At 42.6% G+C, this 24,728-nt stretch overlaps 1 protein-coding gene across 2 annotated transcripts in view; it reads left to right on the top strand.

Annotated features, from left to right (window-relative positions):
* slc8a4a (solute carrier family 8 member 4a) overlaps positions 1-24,728 on the top strand; it is a 120,162-nt gene that overhangs the window by 56,948 nt on the left and 38,486 nt on the right. For both annotated transcript variants that reach the window (XM_061897891.1, XM_061897890.1), the window contains exon 5: positions 23,797-23,903. In XM_061897891.1, the coding sequence (XP_061753875.1) occupies positions 23,797-23,903 (107 nt within the window). The remainder of the gene's footprint in view (positions 1-23,796; positions 23,904-24,728) is intronic.

Here is a 24,728-nt window from a genome sequence, read left to right as displayed (position 1 = left end):
GCCAGCAAAAGTTATAGTTCTGGCAGTATTAAAGTTGCGGCTGCTAAAGCATTGGTTATTCATAGCTTGTTGACAATGAGTTAGAACTTCCAATTGTATAAAGTAATGATCGGACATTACTTACAGGAGTACCATAAATTTGGAGGTGGTGACCCCCCGGACAAGGACTAGATCTATAGTATTACCGTTGTGATGCGTGGGTTCATTTATCATTTGTGTAAGACCACAGCTTTCAATTTTAGTCTGGATCACCACGCACGGATGGCCTGATGGGGTATTCATATGGGTATTTATATACTACATTATGAATATGTTATCTGCGTGCGTCACTGCATTAGCAACAAGCTCTGAAAATTTGCTGATAAAGTCCGAGTAGGGCCTACGGGAGGTAGAAAACCGCCAGAAAGAGAGGTAGCGGTGTGATAGACCATAGGTTCTCAACCTTTTTTCAGTGATGTACCCCCTGTGAACATTTTTGTAATTCAAGTACCCCCTAATCAGAGCAAAGCATTTTTGGTTGAAAAAAAGAGATAAAGAAGTAAAACACAGCACTATGTCATCAGTTTCTGATTTATTAAATTGTATAACAGTGTAAAATATTGCTCATTTGTAGTGGTCTTTCAAGAACTATTTGGAAAAAAATATATAAAAATAACTAAAAACTTGTTGAAAAATAAACAAGTGATTCAATTATAAATAAAGATTTCTACACAGAATTAATCATCAACTTAAAGTGCCCTCTTTGGGGATTTTAATAGAGATCCATCTGGATTCATGAACTTAATTCTAAACATTTCTTAAAGAAAGAAAATAAATCTTTAACATCAATATTTATGAAACATGTCCACAAAAAATCTAGCTGTAAACACTGAATATTGCATTGTTTAATTTTTTTCATAGTTTATGAACTTACATTCATATTGTGTTGAAGTATTATTCAATAAATATATTTATAAAGGATTTTTAAATTTTTGCTATTTTAAAAAAAATCTCACGTACCCCTTGGCATACCTTCAAGTACCCCCAGGGGAACGCGTACCCCCATTTGAGAACCACTGTGATAGACCTTGTAGTAAGCACCTCAAATGATTTATATTTATTACTTAGGTTAGGGCTAAGGTTAAAGTTTTCATTAGATATTAGTGCAACACCTTCACCCCTTTTAAGGGGACGGGCAATATTTGCATTTGTATAGTTAGGAGGAGATGCCTTATTAAGCATACATTTTTAATAATTAATAATTAATATTGTTACGTTTATTTTGTGTACTGGGCCTTAAATAATTTTGATCACATCTAGGAATTTATACGATGGAGATATTGAGGTTATTTGCTTGGTGTTGCGATAGATTTAACATGTCATACTTTGCCACCTCAGTAGAATGCATGTTCACCTCTGGCACGGTCACTACGGAAAAAAACATTGTGTGAGTTATGTTTTATTCTACGAGATATGCTGTGTGTGCAGGGATTCTAGCTTCTAGCTTACCTGACTCCTCATTAAGTTTTTTTGGGGCGTAAGTGAGGCATCAACCATATTATATTCCTATATCATGTTGTGCTATAGATTATAAACTGACCAATAATGCATGTTTTTAGACTGCGGGAGGAAACTAGTCTACCCAGAGAAAATTAATGTAATGAACTGAGATGTTTTTTCCTTATGAATGTAATTTTTTCTGTGACGGAGCTTTTAGCTCAAAACACTTGTATCTCAAATCCCCGTTTCCCATTAAAATTGATTGAAATCAGTTTAATTGGTTTTGCAAACTAGCTTCCCCCCTACATGCCACTTGAATAAATTCAAATGTGATTGGGGAGTGTGGGTGTACAGTGATTGTTTGTTGTGCCAAAATGAGAGTTAGCATGCACAATTGAACTCTTTTATCGCTGCTGTTATAAGCTAACCTGCAAAACAGCAACATGCACTTATTTTCTGCATGTGAATGTGAACTGCATCAGAGCGTAACAACCTGCATTTTACAGTTTATGTGGGCGCTGGAGTTGTCCAATGGTTGTTGTGGCTGTGAACGCATCACTGGCTGAGAGGAGCGTGTGCGTCTTTTGACACAATGAAAGAGCGAGAGAGCGATTGCTGTCAATAAATATGGCAGATCATTTGTTTATTTAGGTGTGATTATAGTAGAAATTGACCAGTTTTGATGGATAGTGGTTTTGTTTTGGCAGCCCTTTGATACATTTGTGATAAAGGACTTTATAAATAAAATTTGATAGATTTGTTGTTGATGTTGTTTTAGTGTGATTAGTAATTAGTTTTGTTCAACAAAAGGATTGTTAATGCAGACCACCTCCTACTCCTCCTTAAAACGTCTTAGCAGACGTTGTCATTGTTTTATCTGTTGTGACTACTTGACACCTGTCACTCACAGAGTTGCATTGGAAAATGGTGTGGAACACATTGTGATGTGTTTATTTTGCTAGAGTTTAGGTTGGATTATGGATTTGGATTTTGTGTACTGCATAGTGCACAATTGCACAGGCGAACTTTGCTCACGTATTAAAAGGGAACTGCACATTTTTTATTTTGCCTATCCTTCACAATCATTATGAAAGCCAGGACGACGGATTGATTTCTTTTCAAATGCATTCTAAATTAATATAAAATACATTCGATCAAATGTCTGCTTACAATGGAGCCTATAGGAGCCACTCTATTCCGCCTATAAATCCCTAAAAAAATCATCCAAACACCTCCATTAGGGTTTTATATACATCATGTAAGTATATACGTAATGAAGTAACAGGCACATTTACGTATTTTGATCATTTTAAATAGCACATTAGTTTAAAAAACGCATCACAACGTTCGGTTTTGATCACTACTTACTGCTGACTTTGAGATCCAACACACATAATAAAACATCACTTACTGTGCAACGTCTGCTGTCATTAGGATGCCGACTGCTAGGATGTTCATACATAGGCGCCGATCCCACAATGCCGAGCACCCACTTGGGATTGATGGCAAATTCGTTCTCAAAGTCACCACCAAGCATGCTCAGAAAAGTAGCGTCAGATTTATCGCCCGTCAGAGCACCCACTGGCAGACATGTGTTCAGACATTCCTATTTAAATGAAGAATGACTCATAACCCTTGCGAAGAAAAAAGGGGAATGGAGCCAAGCATCTTTTCATGTTGTTCTCACCATTTCCAAGTCTAATTTGGATACCAAAGTGTTAATTGTTCATGTATACGGGAAGATATGGAGATACTATCCGTTGTCCTCGAAGTAAGACAAGATCTGCGATCCCTACCACTACATCACGCCATGTTTTTTTACTTTGGCTCGGGAATCTCTGCGAGATTGATTGTATTTTGATCAAATCTATATGTTCACAAATGTTGTAAGTCTTTAGGTGTAATTAATCAGAAATGTATGATAATAGCTACAATATAGAGGCAATTTGTTTTTCCACTCTACTGGTACTTTAACATGGACACTCACATCTATTGGTTATTCTAACCCAGTAATTTCCAGGAGTTATCTCACAATATGGGAAGCTTCCTTTTGACTCATGTTTTCCATCCATCCATCCATCCATTTTCTCCCGCTAAAATGTGTAAAATAATTACAACATTTCAAGATTTCTGTCAATGAAGATTTACGTCAGCCTTCGACTGGTCTTTTTCGGCACGGTGTGGAACAAGGCAAGTGGCTGTTGCAAACAAAATAAATGCATGTGCAAGCAGATATTCTCAAAGATAAACATCAAATACAAATACTGCACTCACCTCACAGAAAAGAGCTTGCAGTCGAATATAGTTAATATAGACACTTACCTGTACATCATGTGTTGCCTTTATTATAACACTTGTACAAGGCTTTTAACTTTTGGCGGCTCCTGTTTATGTACAGTATTTTTGGTCCAAAATGGCTCTTTGAACATTTTGGGTTGCCGAACCCTGCTGCATACCCTTTTTGAGAACTGTTGTCAGTACAATGAATTGTAAATTGTTTGCTAACAGTTCTGTATGATTATATGAATGTACTTCTGTGTTTTCTTTCGGACCCCAGGATTGGTAACAGCTTCTCCAGAAGCGTGCAGTTCAACTTTGCACTGGCCATAACTCACGATGATGGGAGGAAGACAGAGCCTTAACCTGGAGACACTATAGCATCGCTTGGTAACAATTTGCTTCCAACCTACTCAGTGGCCTAGTGGTTAGAGTGTTCGCCCTGAGATTGGTAGGATGTGAGTTCAAACCCCGGCCTAGTCATACCAAAGACTATAAAAATGGGACCCATTACCTCCCTGCTTGGCACTCAGCAACGAGGGTTGGAATTGGGGGTTAAATCACCATAAATGATTCCCGAGCACGGCACCGCTGCTGCCCACTGCTCCCCTCACCTCCCAGGGGGTGATCAAGGGGATGGGTCAAATGCAGAGGACAAATTTCACCACACGTAGTGTGTGTGTGACAATCATTGGTGTTTTAACTTAACTTAACCGTAAATCAAGAGTGTCCAAAATACTGTAGCGTTGGACGGGATTCTTTAAAAGTCTCTACTCAAAGACATCAAGAAATGCTGACACGTTGTACGATCCATACCAGCTTTAACGATCATGTTAATTTTGAACACACACACACAAGTGAAAGCAATGCGTACTTAGTCAACAGCCCCACAGGTCACACTTATGGTGGCCGCATAAACAACACCAAAACTGTCACAAACATGCACCCCACTGTGAATCACACCAAACAAGAACAACAAATGCGTTTCGGGAGAACATCAGCACCGCAAAGCAACAGAAACACAACAACACAAATACCCAGAACCCCTTGCGACACCAACTCTTCCGGGACGCTACACAGCCCCCACCTAGCTGGGTTCGTTGTCCCCAACAGCCCATGCGTTCATCACAAAGTCCCGTAGGTGCTGAGGTAACTGGCGTCGTCGACGCCCCCCTGTTGGCGGCTGGCTGCCACCACTGTCTGCAGGTAAGTCAGAAGGGGGGGTTATTTCAGCATCCTCATTCCTCCCTGGGGGTATCTCCCTCTCCGGCAGGGTACTTGAGTCCAAGTGCCCCCGGCTCTGGTCCAATGGCTGGTATGGGGCCAAGCGGTCCCGGTGCAGCACCACCAGCCGGTTCCGAGGTGCCAGTCGTATCCGATAGACCACGTCGGACAACCTCTGGAGGACCTTGCAGGGTCCCACCCAGTGGCTAGTGAGCTTTGGGGAGAGTCCTTTCTTTCTCACCGGGTTGTAGACCCAGACATGTGCGCCGGGTTCAAAGGCCTGGCCTCGACTGCGGAGGTCATATGCTCGCTTCTGTTGGACCCCAGCCTCCATTAGACTGGTCCGGGCAAACTCGTGGGCCTCCCGCAGCCGCTCCACAAGGTGGTAGTAGTAGTCCAGGCCCGGTGCTCCGGTCACTTCTGGTTCTGGGGCTGGGCCAAAAACCAAATCAACAGGCGTACGCAATTCGTGACCAAACATTAATGATGCAGGGGTGCAGCGTGTTGACTCCTGCACCGCTGTCCTGTAGGCCCAAAGAATGAGTGGGAGGTGTAAGTCCCAGTCTCTCTGCCGCTTGTCAGTGAGAATGGCAAGTTGTGTGGCCAAAGTCCTATTAAAACGCTCCACCAACCCGTCGCCCTGGGGATGCAGCGGTGTGGTGCGAGTCTTTTTCACACCCAGGCGATGGCACACCTCCTGGAATACCTGGGACTCGAAGTTCCGTCCCTGGTCGCTGTGCAGCTCCTCTGGAGCTCCGAATCGGCAGAACATCTCCGAAACCAATCTCTCTGCAGTTGTCGCAGCGCTCTGGTCGGGTACCGCATACGCTTCGGGCCACTTTGTGAAATAGTCCATGGCCACTAAGATGTAGCGGTTTCCGCTATCAGTGACCGGGAACGGGCCGAGAATGTCCACACCCACTCGTTCCATAGGGGCCCCCACCTGGAACTGCTGTAAGGGAGCATGGGAGCGGCGCGTGGGACCTTTCTTTGCGGAGCATGCATCACAGCGATGGACATGCATCTCTACGTCACGGCGACAGCCTGGCCAGTAAAAACGCTGCCTCAGTCGGAGCAAGGTCTTGGTCACTCCAAAATGGCCAGTCCCTGGGAAGCCATGCATCACTTCGAGGACCTGAGGCCGCAGCACACGGGGTACCACGAGTTGGAGGGCAGCATGTTGTCCTGTCGGGGCTTCCCAGCGACGATACAGCAGGTCGCGAGACAACAGGAGGCTGTCCCACTGGGAGTACAGTGCTTTGGTCTCAGTGTCCAAGTGCACCACTGTGGCCCATTCCGGCCGCCGCTGTGCCCCCACCCAGCTGCGAGCTCTCTCAAGCACTGGGTCTTGCCTTTGATGGTCGATCAATTGTTGGGGGGTGAAACAGTCCAGGCCGACCGTGATGTCATGTTGCCTGACTGCAGCTACTGACGGGTCTGGCATGCACCGCTCCTCCGCCCGCCGGCAGAAACGACACGCCTCCTCACAGGGACGTCTGGACAACGCGTCAGCGTTGCCATGCAGGCGGCCTGGTCGATGAGAAATCGTGAAGTCATATTCCTGCAAGATCTCGACCCACCTGGCAAGCTGCCCCTCGGGTTCCTTGAAGTTCAGCAACCAGGTGAGGGAGGCGTGATCAGTCCGCAACACAAACCTTTGACCATAAAGGTAGGGACGGAAATGGCGAAGGCCGAGGACAATGGCCAACAATTCCCGACGAGTGACGCAGTAGTTCCGCTCTGGCTTGCTCAACCCCCGACTGTAAAAGGCCACCACCTGGTCACCTTGATTCCCTTCCTGTGACAGCACAACCCCCACACCGACATCACTGGCATCTGTATCAACCACGAAAGGTCGGCTGGGGTCTGGGTAGGCCAACACCGGGGCTCGGACCAAGGCCTCTCGCAGCTGTGTAAAGGCCTCATTGCAGCTGTCAGTCCATTCAAATAACTGTCCCTTGTGTGTGAGCTGGTGCAAGGGGCCAGCGATGGTTGCAAAGTCCTTGATGAATCTCCGGTAATAGGAGGCCAGTCCTAGGAAACTCCGCAGCTCTTTAACATCTCTTGGCGTTGGCCAGTCACGGACAGTAGCAACCTTGGCTGGATCAGTGGCAACACCTTGCCCACTAACGACATGCCCCAGGAAGGAAACTTCACGCCGAAGCAAATGGCACTTTTTGGGGTTCAATTGCAGCCCAGCCTGACGAATGGCTTGGAACACATGCTGGAGGTTCTGTAGAGCCCCCTTAAATCCTGCAGCATGCACCAGGAGGTCATCCAGGTATACCACACAGCGATCACGGGGGATGGATGCCAGCACTCTCTCCATCAACCGCTCAAAAGTGGCGGGTGCGTTGCAAAGCCCAAATGGCATCACCTTGAACTGCCAGAGTCCTTGACCTATCGTGAATGCTGTCTTTGGTCGAGCTTCGGCAGCCAACTCCACCTGCTAATAGCCGCTGCGGAGATCCAGGGAGCTGAACCAGGAGGAGCCAGTTATGTAGTCCAACGCATCATCTATGCGCGGCAACGGGTAGGAATCCTTGCGGGTTACATCGTTGAGCCGTCTGTAGTCGACACAGAACCGCCACGAGCCGTCCTTCTTCTTGACCAAAACTGCGGGTGCTGCCCATGGACTACTGGAGGGCTCGATGACCCCCGCCTGGCGCATCTCCTCAATTTTTTCCTGGGCAGCCACTCGTTTGGCAAGGGGCAGACGGCGTGGGTGAAGCCGGATTGGTCGTGTGTCTCCTGTGTCGATGTCGTGGAGTACGAGACTGGTGTGCGTGCAGTCTTCATCTTTCGCTGCAAAAATGTCCTGGAAGGCATTTAGTAAGCTTTTCAGTCGGTCCTGTTGATTGGTATCCAGGCCTTGACTGCTTCGCTCTAACAGTTCTGCAATAGCTTGCTGAGTCTCTTTAGTAGGCGGCCTTTTAGTAGAAGGGTTAGGCTGAGACTTCTCCTGGTCCACCATGAAGGCCGTAGCAGGGGATGGCTCTGTGGGGGCTGTCACTCTGCAGGCGCCGGGCTCATCAGTCCCCTGAAGGGCAATTGTTTTCTCACCAAGATGAAGCATGGCCCTAGATACATCGACCACGGCTCCCCACATCTCCAACAGGTCAAGTCCAACAATGCAGGGGTCCTGAATGTCAGCCAGCCAGAATGGGTGTCGTCTCTCTTGGTCCGCCACCTTAATGCACACTGTCCCTCGGCCCAGCATGGCGGCCTTGCTTCCTGTGACTGTTGTAATTTGGGTGTTGGTGATTGTCCAGCCTGGTGGCAAGCTGTGCTGCAAGTGGGGAAGGACACCCGGCCGGATGATGGAGATAGTGGACCCCGTGTCAACCAGGGCTCTGCAGACCGTTCCATCAAGCTCACATTCCAGGTATAGCCCCCGGGCCCTGCCCAGGCGGCCCAGGCGTTGTGCGTCACCCTCGGGTACAGTAGAAACCATCCCGGGTGTCAGTTCCCCGACACTGACACCCCTCTCTAGTTTGACGACACCTCCGCAGCAACATCAATGGGGGAAGGGGCTGGACAGTGTCTGGCAATGTGGCCAGGGACACCGCAGCGGTAACAGTTCACTTCGGTCTGCCTCCTCCGGGAGGAGCGTAGCCGTGGCGTTGCAGTCACTTGGTCGGCTCCCTCTCGTTCTGTCTCGTGATATCCAGCCTGGCGGACTCGCGGAACATCACGGCGGCCATCTGGACACAGGACGTGCTCCACACGTTCGGCTTCAGTCAATGCGGCAGAGAGAGAGTGTTTAGCAAACAGTCTGAGGTGTTCTCGAAGTCGTTCAGGCTGTAGACCACGGACAAAAGCTTGCACGGTGAGCTCTTCTTGTAATACTTCTGGAAACGCTGGGTGGCCCCTTCGCACCAGACGGCGAAGGTCCGCAGTATAAGCTCCGAGATTTTCTCCCAAAAGGCGTCGCCGCTTGTACAGCTGCTCTCGTGCTTCGTCTGCATGGATTGGTCGCCCGTAACGTCGTTGAAGAGCTTCGTGCATGGCATGCCAATCAGCCAATTCCTCCTCTTGTAAATCGACCAAACACTGTAGGGCTGGGCCTTCCAGGGACAGCGCCACATGCCCTGCGGTTGCCACATCAGACCAGCCATTTAAACGTGCTGCTAGCTGGACCTGAAGGAGGAAGGATTCAATAGAGCCTTCTCCACTATAGTGAGGAAGCTTTGGTGTGGCGATGCTTGGCCTGTAGTCATCTCGCAGGGAATTTGTGTCCACCATCAGCACAGGAGAGGCACTTCTTCGCCTGGCACTCCTTCCCACACGAGGCGCACTTCCTCCATCCGGTTGCACTTCCACTCTCGTCCCATCAGATTGAGCTTTCATTCTTCCTCCAAGTAGATGGGCCTCCAGTCCACCAGGGCGGCGCAAGTTCCTCTCCCTTACTTGGCGCTGAGGTGGTGGAGCCTCCAATCCACCAGGGCGGCGCTTGTTCCTTCCCTCTTCCTTGTGATGAGGTAGTTGATCTTCATTCGGAAGTGCATTCTCCAGGCATTTGATGAGATCCTCAAGTTTCTCTGAGAAAGCCATCCCACTTCTGACACCAATGTAGCATTGGACGGGATTCTTTAAAAGTCTCTACTCAAAGACATCAAGAAATGCTGACACGTTGTACAATCATTACCAGCTTTAATGATCATGTTAATTTTGAACACACACACACAAGTGAAAGCAATGCGTACTTAGTCAACAGCCCCACAGGTCACACTTATGGTGGCCGCATAAACAACACCAAAACTGTCACAAACATGCATCCCACTGTGAATCACACCAAACAAGAACAACAAATGCATTTCGGGAGAACATCAGCACCGCAAAGCAACAGAAACACAACAACACAAATACCCAGAACCCCTTGCGACACCAACTCTTCCGGGACGCTACAATACAAACCCAAGAAAAATTAAAGAATTCAAGCAAAAATGCATACTGTAACGAGAAAAAGGTGAAAGAAATTAACAAATATTTCTCTTTAAACATACATCTGTCATGGCCAATAATGCTGAATAGACGATTACATCATCTTGAGCCTCCCCTAACCACCAACACAAGTAGATTACAGTGTATGCATACAGTGTGTAGATTTGATCTTTTACAATATGACTTTTGTTTGGCACTTTGCCAGCTGGCCTTGTCATGCCCAATCAAATTGGATGCAAACGCGGTTAAGTTATATCTTGAAACATTAAGCTCTCAATATGCCCACTTTGGGGTTTTGAGTAAATTGTGTGTGGCTGAAAATGTGACGGACAAGGTACACAGTACACAGTTATGGTATGTTCAAGGACTTTTGTGGTCTATTTATAAAATAAAGTTGATGAGCTCCCTAAGCACTCATCAAACAAAGAATTATATACAATGATACAATTGTAAAACTTTAAAGCTTTTTTACTCCAGTAAAGAAAACAATATCTGTACGAATATTTTTATTTGTTTCGATTAATTTTTTGCACACTCTAAGGGATGGCGCTTAGAGCCTCCCGTATTGAATTAGTTGCACGACACATGATTGATTTCTAGGTTAAATCCCAAATGTGTTGAGATTCCAATATTGCCGTTGGATATGAGAAGCCAATTTTTTCATGGTGCCTGTGTTTTGCTTTAGTGTTAATTTTCAGCACTGACGCACTCTCTTGAGCCCTTGGAGATTTTCAGTGTGATGCTCGTCTTCAGTGACTGGAAGTGTCCTCTTCAGTCATGGCCACATCGAGTGTGTGTTAGGCATTTGTGTATTGCATAATCTTCAGATTTAGATACTATTCAAGTAGAGTACACTGCTCTCCAAAATCTAAACAATGGAATTGATCGACTGGCCTCTCAACAAAATTGACAAGAACTCAAGGCTTGACGAAACAATTGTAGCTAGACACACGGCTGACTCTTGGGGAAAGCGGACTGCACAATGTCTGGCAATCCTACAGTCGAGGATGTTGACAACATTTTCCCATCAGAATCATGATAACAGGACATCTGCTGATTGGAGAAGGCATTGCACCGGTGTTTTGACAAATTGGAAGCCATTCAAAGTACCCCAAAAGCTGCAACAAATGTTTGAAGGATTCAGAGCGTGGGCACTGAGACTTTTGTGATGTTGGATTAAATCGCAAACTGGACAACATCTTGTAGACGCTGTCTGCTCTGCATGGCGAAGTATGATGAGTTTGAGGACCAGAAATGGACAGTTAGAGTGAAAATGAAATTTGTTTCCGCTTGCTCAAATACAAACATTCTAATCTGGATTGTTTTCCCTGGCTAAAAGCGACCTGGCAAGGAGATTCGCCTAGAGTAAAATGCAGCAATGACGCAACAAACTCCTTCACTGTCAACAACTCTTTGTTGAGTTGAACTCTGTTCACTGTGCCTTCAGAGTGACTCCAGGCCTACATACAAACACCACGGACCATGGAGTGCCAGATACGTATGCACACATTGCACCACCACGCCACGCCTTTGTCGCCACGTATGCCCCTTGAGGTGTGACGAACGGCTGGACCCGCCAAAGGGTTGCAGCTTCGACGGCAGATAATCCCCACCCCGTTGCAATTCTCATGGTTTCTGTGTCGTATGTGCTTGTCGTGGCTATCGAGATTTTTTTCCTGGCCACACGCGAGTAGACACCCCCCGCCCCCAATTATAAACCTACTTTGGGATCTAGTTTTTTTTTACTAATCCAACCCCCTAACCCTAGACTCTGCATACCTCCCCGCCCTGACAATATATGTCTGCTCTTGTACAGGTCGGTGCATAAAATGTAATCTTTTTGTACTTTTTAAGTGCAATGAAACTGCAATCTAATCTTATCCTATCTCTGAGTGCCAGAAGTGCCAGCAGCCAGATTAGCGTAATACTGAATAAATAGGAGCTTTACAGGTTTGACAGGATCTGACCATACAGAGTTCACTCTGACCTGCAGAGACACAGGAAGTAGAATTGAGTAGTGTCATCCATTAAGCTCATGTCAACTCTCAGTGACACCCTGAACGCCTTTCGAATGCATTACCAATTTTAGTATTCAAGGAATTGCTCCAGCATTTTACTTCCCTTATCTGCCACCCACAGCTATTCTGTATGCATGGCCTAGCTGTGCATGTACTCACTGGCCACAACACTAGGAACACCTACACAAATCCACTATCAGAGACACTACAGTCCTCATTGTGCTGTCGTTTCTGAAATATTATACAACTAAAAGCCAGACCGAATTTGTTTTACAGCTCTCCTGTCAGACCTTATGAAATAAGTACACCTAATGAAGTGTTGGGTACTGTAAATGCTATTAGGATCCTAAATTAAAGAATGTAACTTATTCACATGCACATTTATGGACAGTAAATTGCTGAGACCCTCATGTGACCCTGCAAAGATGTTTTGCTCGCTATTGCAGTCATGTTTTTGAACCAATCTTGTTAAGGGATCGGTAACGTTCACATTTAAATCTATATATTTTTTTCTTTGTAAAAATAACTTCTCATTTTTTATTCAACATTTACTGTAACAGTGAGTTTGCTAATAATAACTATGCTGTCCAGTTGTTATGTCTTGTTTTACTACACTTCTTTGTATCATTAGCAAGTGTTACACAGTAGCATTTGCAATTCCAAGACTTTAGATGGCAGTTGTCTTTAGATTACAATGTTTTGCCTAGTTAGGGTGTAATGATTGCAATGATCACTATAGTCTTTTGTTGTACCCTACAAAGTATTTGTACTGTAATTTAAATCATAAATGAGTTGTACTTGTGTAGCGCTTTTCTACCTTCAAGGTACTCAAAGCGCTTTGACACTACTTCCACATTTACCCATTCACACACACATTCACACACTGATGGAGGGAGTTGCCATGCAAGGCGCTAACCATCACCCATCAGGAGCAAGGGTGAAGTGTCTTGCTCACGACAAACGGACGTGACGAGGTTGGTACTAGGTGGGGATTGAACCAGGGACCCTCGGGTTGTGCACTGCGCCACACCGTCCCTTCAATCGATCACAACTTGTTCAGTTTGTCTTCAAAAACATTTCGCCTCTCATCACCTCTTAGATTGGTCAGAACTACTCCAGATGCTGGTGCTATTTATGCTCCAACAAATTGAGGGTATGTACAAGTAAGAATGCTATGGCGCTATCGTGGTGGGAAAAAAACAACTGTTTATATGCAAAAGAACAACTCTTCAACTAGTTCTCATTAAAATGGAAATTAGCATAGATGAATAGTTGGGGCTTTGACACCAACATCTAGACTACATTTAAGTCTATGAGCATGAACTGATAAAGCCTGCACCGATGAGTGGTGAAACATCTTTTAAGTATTGTACTGATTACACCATTGCTGATGATTGTAACAGTTTTCATTACAACAGTTGGAAGTGTAGAAATCTCCATGTAAAATCAATAATGCTTATCTGCATTGTCTGTACCAGGGGTCACCAACGCGGTGCCCGCGGGCACCAGGTAGCCCATAAGGAACAGATGAGTAGCCCGCTAGCCTGTTCTAAAAATAGCTCAAATAGCAGCAATTACCAGTGAGCTGCCTCTATTTTTTAAATTGTATTTACAGTATTTACTAGCAAGCTGGTCTCGCTTTGCTCGACGTTTTTTAATTCTAAGAGAGACAGAACTCAAATAGAATTTGAAAATCCAAGAACATATTTTAAAGACTCGGTCTTCACTTGTTTAAATAAATTCATTTATTTTTTTACTTTGCTTCTTATAACTTTCAGAAAGACAATTTTAGACAAAAAATACAACATTAAAATAGATTTTAGGATTTTTAAACACATATACCCTTTTACCTTTTAAATTACTTCCTCTTCTTTCCTGACAATTTAAAATTTAAAGCCCACTAGGCTGCACCAAACTTTTGGTGCCTTGTTGACACAGAAAAGTACAGTGGTGTATGCGCAGCAGCCATGAAGGTTGCAAGCCTGTTTGGTTCAACTTAGCTTTGTGAATCAGCCTTTTCTGACATGAACTTCATCAAGAACAAACACAGAACACGCCTCACTAATGCACATCTGCAAGACTCACTCAAAGTTGCAGTGCTAAGTTACACACCAAAGTACAACACACTAGTTAAAAGCATGCAATTCCAGGCTTCCCATTAACTGACAAAGAAACAGATAACATATTTGGTGTGCAGTTCAAAGTGTGACATAATTTATTTAAACATTTGAGAGTTGACTTTTGTATTTTACATGAGTTATTATTCGTACAAACATGGTGGAAAGTAATTCATTATTTGTTATAAAATGTTAGTGGCTAGCTGGTTAAAATGGGATATTGTGATTTCACAAGACTGTCTTAGAAGTGATCATTTGAAAATGTGCACTTAGAGAAAATATAAAAAGAAAGTGTTGCATATTGATATTTATCTGTTTCTATGCATCTATTTTTTGTGATAAATCGTTAAGATGATCAGTGTTTCCACAAAGATAAATATCATTAATTATTAATAATAACATAGAGTTAAAGGTAAATTGAGCAAATTGGCTATTTCTGGCAATTTATTTGCGTGTGTATCAAACTGGTAGCCCTTCGCATTAATCAATACCCAAGAAGTAGCTCTTGGTTTCAAAAAGGTTGGTGACCCCTGGTCTATAATGTCTACAATTAGCATCGAGCTAACACATTTTGAAAAATGGAGCCTGACTGAATGTATGAGTGTTTTCTATCAGGCATGCTTGCTTTGTTGGCATGAAAAATTGCAACATTATATCGAGGCAGTCAAATATAAATTATAGAAAAATCACACTGTTTGATTTTACGTAAATCCATACCCGGTAGTACAGAAGAAATTTGGTTGATACCCATAAAAGTACCGAATTCAGTACCCATCCCTAATCTTGCTCATATTTGAAAGACATGTTCTGGTGAAGGTGCGTATTTGTGAGAAAACATAATAGCATATACAACTAGGGCTGTCTTCGACAAAGGATTTTCATGGTTGAATCTGAATCGATGTTCATCGTCGATGATCAGTCGAATATTTGGCATCGTTGTTCAAAAAAAATTAACAAATTGTGACAACACAGTGGTTGCATGTTTTGCCAAATGTTTACCTTTTTGTGTAGCGCAGTTACACTACGGCGTAGGAATGTCTTCTAATAGTCGAAAATTCGATTAGGAGAAGTCTAGTTGGACTATCAACCTCGCAGTCGAATCATCGGACATTAAAACCTGCCTCCCCCTGGGAGGCGAGTTAATACCTGCCACCGTACAACAAGTGTGTTGGGAAGATAAATAGATTGCATTTATCACGTTGTCTTTCAATATTACAAAAATATTCTTGTCTGTAGACAAATAGTTTTTAAAAAGTAAGAGATAAAGCTTATAAGTACACAAGAATATTTTACCAACAGTTTTGGGAGGGTTAATACGTGATTAATGCTCGTAGGCACGCTGCAGATGCCTCACCAATCCGCCTGTCGATTTCACGATCCACTCTCCCCTCACTCGTAAAAGAAACCCCAAGGTACTTGAAATCCCCCACATTTAAAATATTTTTTCTTAATGTGTATTACTTACGGCACGTTTACCACTACATTTACCAGTCATCAAAGTTTTTAAATACCATCCATCCATTCATTTTCTACTGCTTGTCCCTTTCGGTGTCGCTGGAGCCTATTTTATTGTCAATTCGAGGATCTTTGGGTTTGTTTTCCTGGAAGGCAAAGGAAAGTTGGCGCGGGCAAGACGTGAATGTAAGTACATATTTATTAATAACACTAACAAACTACAAAAAAAGGAAGCAAACAAAAAGCGTACACAATAGCGGAGAACAAACTTGACTAACGAAAACATAAGACTAGCACAAAGGCAATTAACTATGAACACGAAACAAAAACACTTACTGTTGCATGGCATGAAGCATGAACTATAATAAACAGGAATCTAATGGGTAGCAGAGGTAGTATGGATGGATAGATATATAGGATAATCTCACCAGGACGAGCAACAGAAACAGACCTACTTAAATAGCAGTGAAGTGAAGTGAAGTGAATTATATTTATATAGCGCTTTTCTCTAGTGACTCAAAGCGCTTTACATAGTGAAACCCAATATCGATGTTACAATTAAACCAGTGTAGGGGCACTGGGAGCAGGTGGGTAAAGTGTCTTGCTTAAGGACACAACGGCAGTGACTGGGATGGCGGAAGCGGGAATCGAACCTGCAACCCTCAAGTTGCTGGCAAGGCCACTCTACCAACCGAGCTATACCGCCCCAAATAGCAGTGACATGATCAATGAAAACAGGTGCGTGACTCGACAGGTGAAAACTAATGGGTTGCCATGGTGACAAAACAAACAAAAGTGCACAAAGAGTCCAAAAACAAAACCGAACATGACTAAAACAAAACATGATGACACAGACATATCACATAGATGCATTTTTGGTGGAAGGCATCTACACCCTGGACAAGTCGCCACCTCCTCGCAGGGCCAACGCAGATGGACAGACAACATTCACACACTAGGGCCAATTTTAGTGTTGCCAATCTACCTATCCCCAGGTGCATATTTTTGGAGGCGGGAGGAAGCCGGAGTACCCGGAGGGAACCCACGCAGTCACAGGGAGAACATGCAAACCCCGCATAGAAAGATCCCGAGCCCAGGATTGAAGCCAGGATCTTCGTATTGTGAGGCAGACGCACTACCCCCTTTCCCACCGTGCTGCCCTTTTTTAAATATGTCTAATTATTTTTGTGCTTCATCAATTATCATCTAATTACTATTAAAATGTTTCCAGCCATTTAAAGTAACAACATGTCCTTAATATTTGAAGGGCTTTGATCGATGTGAGAATCTTTGAAATGGAAATTATAGTCAACAGTAACATCGTGTTCATCTTGCTGTGTGCAGATGAATAAACGTTTCAAAGATGTTGTCTGTATAAACAAGGCACAATAACACCGTCTAACGTCTTCACATTAAGCCTAGAGCGTATGAATTCACCTTCTTCCTAAACATAATGCATTTGAGACCTTGTTTTTCGGCCCTGGGCTATTTGCTCGCATTGGCATGACTTTCCCCCGGTGACTCGTCGGCCTTGTTTGAAATAAAGCTGCTTTTCTTCTGCGAGCAACAGACACTTCCTGCATGTTGCAAAATCCTGGGTGTATATGTGCAGACAGAAATAGACAGCCACCCACATATCATTAGGGAGACGGAGAAGAAGCGGGAGAACGACTCAGTGTGACAGAGCTGGAGAAGAAGCTGGCTTGAGCAAAATATGTCGGTCACACTTTCACAGTGTAGCTTTGCAGGGTTTTGAGGCATGGGGATTTAAAAAGCTGCGGAAATGGTTTTTTTTCTTTTTTGAGACCTTGAAAATCAGTTCTTAATTTCCACAGAGAGAAATACAATAGTTACTAATTGTGTGTGGGCTATTTTTTTTTTTGGTTCTTCCTGGATCCTAAGGGGGGAAAAAAACTGCCTGATGGTTCATTAAGTCGTACTAATAATATTCACTGCAGAAGATACAGTAAAAAAAAAAGCAAAATATGACAATATATCAATGCTGTTATTAGCTACACACTGTTGTGAGATTATTGTTTCTCTGGTAAGTCTACTTCCATCCATCCATTTCCACCGCTTATTCCCTTTGGGGTCGCGGGGGGCGCTTGTGCCTATCTCAGCTACAATCGGGCAGAAGGCGGGGTACAGCCTGGACAAGTCGCCACCTCATCGCAGGGCCAACACAGATAGACAGACAACATTTACACTCACATTCACACACTAGGGACCATTTCAATCAACCTATCCCCAGGTGCATGTTTTTGGAAGTGGGAGGAAGCCGGAGTACCCGGAGGGAACCCAGGCATTCACAGGGAGGACATGCAAACTCCACACAGAAAGATCCCGAGCCCGGGATTGAACCCAAGACTACTCAGGACCTTTGTATTTTGAGGCAGACGCACTAACCCCTCCGCCACCGTGAAGCCGTGAGTCTACTTGTTGCATGAAAATAGTTTTTAGTATTTTTCCTCACATAATGGTGCAGTACCTTTCAAAAACAAACAAACTAAAACCACAATAATAAACATGCCAGCGTTTTCTATACATACATTTGGACCACAACACATAAAAATGCATTATTACAATTAATTGATTATTATTACTATTATTTTGGGGGCCACATTTCCAGAAAACCAAGAACCGGGAAGCAGACTTCATCTTTACTATTATTCCTGTTTTGTATATTCTTGAGAACCATCATGCACCACAGTGGACATTTTGATTTTTTTTGTATTTATTTTGTCAGCATTACTAAATTCGGGGGTAAATAGGCTTGTCCATTCAAAGGAGCGCTTTGCTGTCTTTAGGCTGCTTCTGCCTCAACGCTAGTTACAGATTTTCTATATAACAGCACTCTCGTGTTTTGAGGAATTTTTTGCAAAAATGTTTTTTTTTTCTAAGTTGCCGGGCCGGCTTTGGCCATTGGGCCGCCAATTGATAGTCCTGCCGTAGACCCATAACTGCAGAGTAAACATAGGGCCCGTTGCATTGTGAGTTGGGTGGCGATTGAAGACTGGCGCCTGGGCTACCTGTTGGATGTCACTTTCCTGGTGGGGAAAGACCCTGAACTTGTGAGAGAGGATGAGAAGTTAGGTGTGGTAGGAATTCAAAGTTGCCATGAAGCACAATTTTTGGTTGGCTTCTAAGAGTTTTTGTCAAACCATCCAACAACTCAAAAAGGGAAAAAAGTGCCCCTCCACACTGACTTCAACTGAAGATATAATCCGGCAGTAGAAGGAATACTTTGTGGCCCTTCTCAACTTTACCAACACACATTCCGTAGAGGAAACAGAGGCTGAGGATACAAACACTGGCTTGACCCTCGCCATGGCTGAGTTTGCTAAATTAGTTAAAGGGTAACAGTACTTTTTTTTTAAATGTTGCCTATCGTTCACAATCATTATGAGAGATAAGATTTTAAAGATGAGTAAAAAAAAAACGTTTGCAAAATTCGGCTGATGGGAGTCATCGTCGTAGCCTTCAAAGACCTCTAAGACAACTTCAAAACCCTACATCAGACCTCTTCCGCACATTTCCGTTTCCATGGCAGCGCACTTCTGACTTTCGGCAACAATGGTGTGTTACTACTTCTGGAAACAAACACAAGTGTGTTCAAATCATGGTAGACTTGAAGACGACTACTTTTGGACAAATGTGGATTCACAACTTTGTCTTTTAGAATCTGAATTAATGGAGGATAAACTACTGCTTGTAAAAGAGTGAGACGTTGGAGCAGACAGAAGCTTACAGAGTGAGGTGATTGTGAATCGAAGCTGCAAAATGTAGAATTTAAAGCCAAGCTATTTCAACATAAATGGAGTGCTTATCCATAATTAACCGGAAAAAACGCCCCTGTCCAGCTACACCAAACAGACAATTGTCCATTGAGTGAGTCACATTTTATATTGATCATGATACACATAGCACGTCATGTGCGTATCATGACAGACACATATGCTGTCTGGCTAGCTGTGTACAAACAAAACATGAAATGTGGGCATATATTTTACAGATACTGTAATACGATTGTTTATGTTTTTCAGTCAGTACAGATTTTGATTAGATTTTTATTAAAGATCCCCATTAGGTGGTTGCCACAACAACTCACTATTCTTCCTGGGGTCCACAAACTCAATACAATTCCAAGTAAAAGCATATAATTAGAACTACTGGGACGTCGTGGCGAAATTGGGAGAGTGGCCATGCCAGCGATCTGAGGGTTACTGGTTCAATCCCCACCTTCTACCATCCTAGTCACGTCCGTTGTGTCCTTGAGCAAGACACTTCACCCTTGCTCCTGATGGGACCTGGTTAGCGCCTTGCATGGCAGCTTCCGCCATCAGTGTGTGGGAATGGGTGAATGTGGAAATAGTGTCAAAGCGCTTTGAGTTCCTTAAAATAGGTAGAAAAGCGCTATACAAGTATAACCCATTTACCATTTGCTACACAATACAGAAACAAATAAGAACATCAACAAGCAAACGATTTACAGTCACAGAATATTAACTACCATATACATATAATTACACAATACAAAACCAAACAAAAATCATCAACAAGCAAACTAATTTACAGACTCAGATCAAATATTACAGATTGATGTCTTATTGTATTGTGTTGTGCATTCCAAACTCAAACGTGTTTCGCGTTGTCGTAGAAGCAAGCTTATCAATTAGCTTTTACGGCTAATACCGAAGCAGACTAATGTGTTACTACGATAGATACCATGAATTGATTAACGTGGACCCCGACTTAAACAAGTTGAAAAACTTATTCGGGTGTTACCATTTATTGGTCAATTGTACGGAATATGTACTGAACTGTGCAATCTACTAATAAAAGTATCAATCAATCAATCAAAAGAAAGAAAGTTCCTCAGTGTTCGCTCTTACAATAACAATGTCGCTACAGTTTTGGTTACTATACAGATTACACTTCGTAAATGAAGTAGTGGTGGAATTGATTGCTCCCGTTAGCTGCATTGCTAGCCACCAACACCAAGAAAAAGTCAATTTTTACATGTTAGAATGCAAAAAAAACCAACAACTTTTGTCTTCTTGTCTCCCATAATGATTGTGAAGGATATGCAAAAATCCCCCCAAAAAGTGCAGTACCCTTTAAAAAACTGTTCAGTGGAAAAGCTCGAGGGGTGTACAAGTTTTGCCCTAAATCCATTAAGGCAGTGTTTCTCAAATGGGGGTACGCATCCCCCTGTGGGTACTTGAAGGTATGCCAAGGGGTACATGAGATTTTTTTTAAATATTCTAAAAATAGCAACAGTTCAAAAATCCTTTATAAGTATATTTATTGAATAATACTTCAACAAAATATGAATGTAAGTTCATGAACTGTGAAAAGAAATGCAACAATGCAATATTCAGTGTTGACAGCTAGATTTTTTGTGGACATGTTCCATAAATATTGATGTTAAAGATTTCTTTTTTTGTGAAGAAATGTTTAGCATTAAGTTCATGAATCCAGATGGATCTCTATTACAATCCCCAAAGAGGGCACTTTAAGTTGATGATTACTTCTATGTGTAGAAATATTTATTCATAATTGAATCACTTGTTTATTTTTCAGCAAGTTTTTAGTTTTTTTTAATATCTTTTTTTCAAAATAGTTCAAGATCTATCTTGATGCTGTCTTACAAAGATCTACAAAGTCATCAAACGTATATATGTTTTCTTGAGCTTTCATTTTCTTGCCGATTGAGCCATGGATTGAATCTGCTCTCATGAACGTGTGCCCTTTCTCCAGATATTTTATCACAATCTCTGGTGGGCCCCATTCTGCGTTTGCACATTGGGCAAGAGCCGTGTACAGCGTCCAGTTTTTATTTTGACCTCCACAGTTATCTGCCCAAAAGAGTATGCAAGGGGAAGAATCAAAAACAATACATTTAATGAAGGTGCTTGCAACGTCCTGGGCCAATCTTCCAAATATCCCCTCGTGCCATAATATCACATAATCAGGTTGACCGTCGGCCCCCATTCATGCAAATGTCTCATTAAAGACAATAAGGCGACTGACAAAGAAGCTCCGATTGGTCCCTTGAGATACTATGTTTTTCTGTTGTATCTACGCGGTTATGTGGTAGTTGCCAGGTCCTGCCATGCGCGTAACAGCTTACTTACGGAACAAATTACAATATCGCATACACTAATGTAAAGCATATCACCTAGGAACTCCAAAATTATTATCAGCTCAGTTTTGACCAAAATTAAGTTACTGGGTTTTGCCCTTGGACGGGAGAATTAACCTTTCTAAAACCACCAATAATAATAAATTTAAATTTCGTGACTTGAATATTAACAACGTATTAGTCACTCTCCCCTGGAAAGTAAAATCCATCCATCCATTTTCTACCGCTTATTCCCTTTGGGGTCACGGGGGGCGCTGGTGCCTATCTCAGCTACAATCGGGCGTAAGACAGCGTACACCCTGGACAAGTCGCCACATCATTGTAGGGCCAACACAGATAAATTGCTGAGAATATAGTCTGACAAATTGGGACACTTGACCGCCATATAGGTCCTGGAACTGGCGAGAACGACACGAAAAGCGCTTCCCCATGCACCCCACTCTGTTTCTTTGCAAGAATGATGAGACATTTTTCATCTAAATGGGAATATATGAACATCCCATCGGTCGGTATTCTAATTATAGCAGAAATTGTACAGTTAGTGATGTTTTATTATGTTTGTTGCCTCTCATAAAGTCAGTGATGAAGAAAAAAAAAACAACCATTATTTTTTCAATCGATTCGCTGTGTATGCTTAAAATTATCAAAATGTGTAAATATTAAATGTTATTATAAATGTGCACGTCACTACAGTACATATATACTTACATCATGTATGTAAAACCCTTATGGAGGTGTTTGGATTATTTTTAGGAGCTCTTTGGGCAGAATTGAACGGCTTTCATACACTCCATTGTAAGCTGAATTTTGATCAATTTTTTTTTTAATATTTAGAATGCATTAAGTAAAAAAAAATATACATCCGTCATAATGTCTTTCATAAAGACTATGAACAATAGGCAAAATTCCCCCCCAAAAAAGTGCAGTTCCCCTTTAACAAACTCAGGGAGTCTACACACAAATTATACAAGAGCTGCTGTTCACCACAACTCTATAAAAATGGGACCCATTCCCTCTCTGCTTGGCACTCAGCATCAAGGGTTAGAATTGGGGGTTAAATCACCAAAAATGATACCCAAGCCCGGCCACCGCTGCTGCTCACAGGGGGTGATCAAAGGTGATGGTCAAATGCAGAGAAGAATTTCGCCACACTAGTGTGTGTGTGACAATCATGGGTACTTTTTAACTCTGCCACTCTTGCACAAGTCAAACGTAAGAGCACCACCTATTACAGGCCACACACACTCACACACACGCAAACACACACGCACACACATGCACACACACACCTCACAGATATCACACCATTGTCTTGTGGAGTTAAATTTTGTTATGACCTTTTTTCGACCACCATAGGTATCCGCCATTTTTGTTTTGATGAGGCCACAAAGACAGTAAAATGTACTTAATGTTAAAAGTGCTAAACTTGTTTACAATATTTTCCTTTTTGTAGTCGATCAATTCCCTTTAAAACAATCTTGGATGGATATTGATACCCGTATTTTGAAAGAGCAAACTTGCCAAGCACAGATCGATATACTTGAAATTTAGGAATATAAATCGATCTATCGATCCATCATTAAACACCTAATACCTGTACTAACACACAATGTTTTAAATTAGAGTCTTAACCTGCTGTCGAGAATTTGGGACAAAATCATACAAAAAAATAAACTATTTTTAGCCACTAAACATTCCACTTAGCTCACATGTTGAGCCATTTCCAAAAATGACATTGTTTTATGCAAGAGACGTATTGATTTTGAGCAAATAAGATTACTGGCCTTAATGTTGTGACCCAGCCTCATAAATAGTTTTTCAGCCTTGGCAAATATTTGAAGTCACATATTGCTCAACAGTGGCTCTTCTATCTTCACATTCTGTGAAGCAACTCACCATGATTCATTGTGTGGGCTCTCTACCTCTTGGCTCCTCAGCTACTGACTACAAACGCTAGTGTTTGGGATTTAAGGTCGAACCTGGCATTAGAAGTCGCTTGTTGTCGGCACTAAGCCAACAGACGCATTTGTCTTCTGTTTGTCAAACGGTTGCCATTTACCGAATAATGATACTCATTAATCGATGTATGTCTCTGTTTCCATCCTCCCCTTTGCTCCTTTTGACCTTCTACTTTCAGGAAGCTGCTTAATGTGAAGATCATCGATGATGAGGAGTATGAGAAGAACAAGACTTTCAACATTATTTTGGAGGAGCCCATTTTGCTGGAAATGGGACAAAGACATGGTTAGGAGGGTTGGGTATTGTTTACATATTCTCCAAAACCGGTATTAAATTAGTACTTTTGAAATGGGATTGTTTGCCTAAATACACTCAAAAAAGTGAAAAATGGAGGTAACATAATAATCCATAACGTTGCTCAGAAGCAAACAATCAGCTGACAGGTCTCTAGTCGCCGACTGATATCATTTGATCGCGCCACGTTTGCGTTGAATAAAAACACACCTTATTAAATGCACATTCACCTAACGTGCTAATTTATTTGCAAAGGTTTAGAGTCTATATTTGATATGATATATCAGGGGTAGGGAACATATGGCTCTCGAGCCAGATGTGGCTCTTTTGATGACTGCATTTGGCTCTCAGATAAATCTTAGTTGACATTGCTTAACACGATAAGTAATTAATAATTCCGCTGGTAATCACAGCGTTAAAAATAACATTCAAAATATAAATCGTTCTCATGCATTTTAATCCATCCATCCGTTTCTACTGCACCTGTTCATGAAGTCGCACTAATGGTAAGAAGTATTTTATTTATTATTGGTTAGCGTCAGAATAACAATGTTATTAAAAATAATAAGGGACTTATTATACTCTGAAAATGTTGGTCTGACTTAAAAATGCACGCATTTAGTTGTATTCAGTGTTAAAAAATATTACATGGCTCTCACGGAAATACTTTTTAATATATTTGGCTTTCATGGCTCTCTCAGCCAAAAAGGTTCCCGACCCCCGTGATATACCATGTGAAAGGTCTGTGCTCTGCACATGAATGCCATACATAAATATTATTTCCAGCTAAGTGTAACTGCAATGAATGGAAACACA

Source organism: Nerophis ophidion, linkage group LG04 (assembly GCF_033978795.1).
Source record: "Nerophis ophidion isolate RoL-2023_Sa linkage group LG04, RoL_Noph_v1.0, whole genome shotgun sequence".
NCBI classification, from domain to species: Eukaryota; Metazoa; Chordata; class Actinopteri; order Syngnathiformes; family Syngnathidae; genus Nerophis; species Nerophis ophidion.
Note: the sequence above shows the minus strand (reverse complement) of the source record. Positions and strands in the feature narration are given on the sequence as shown.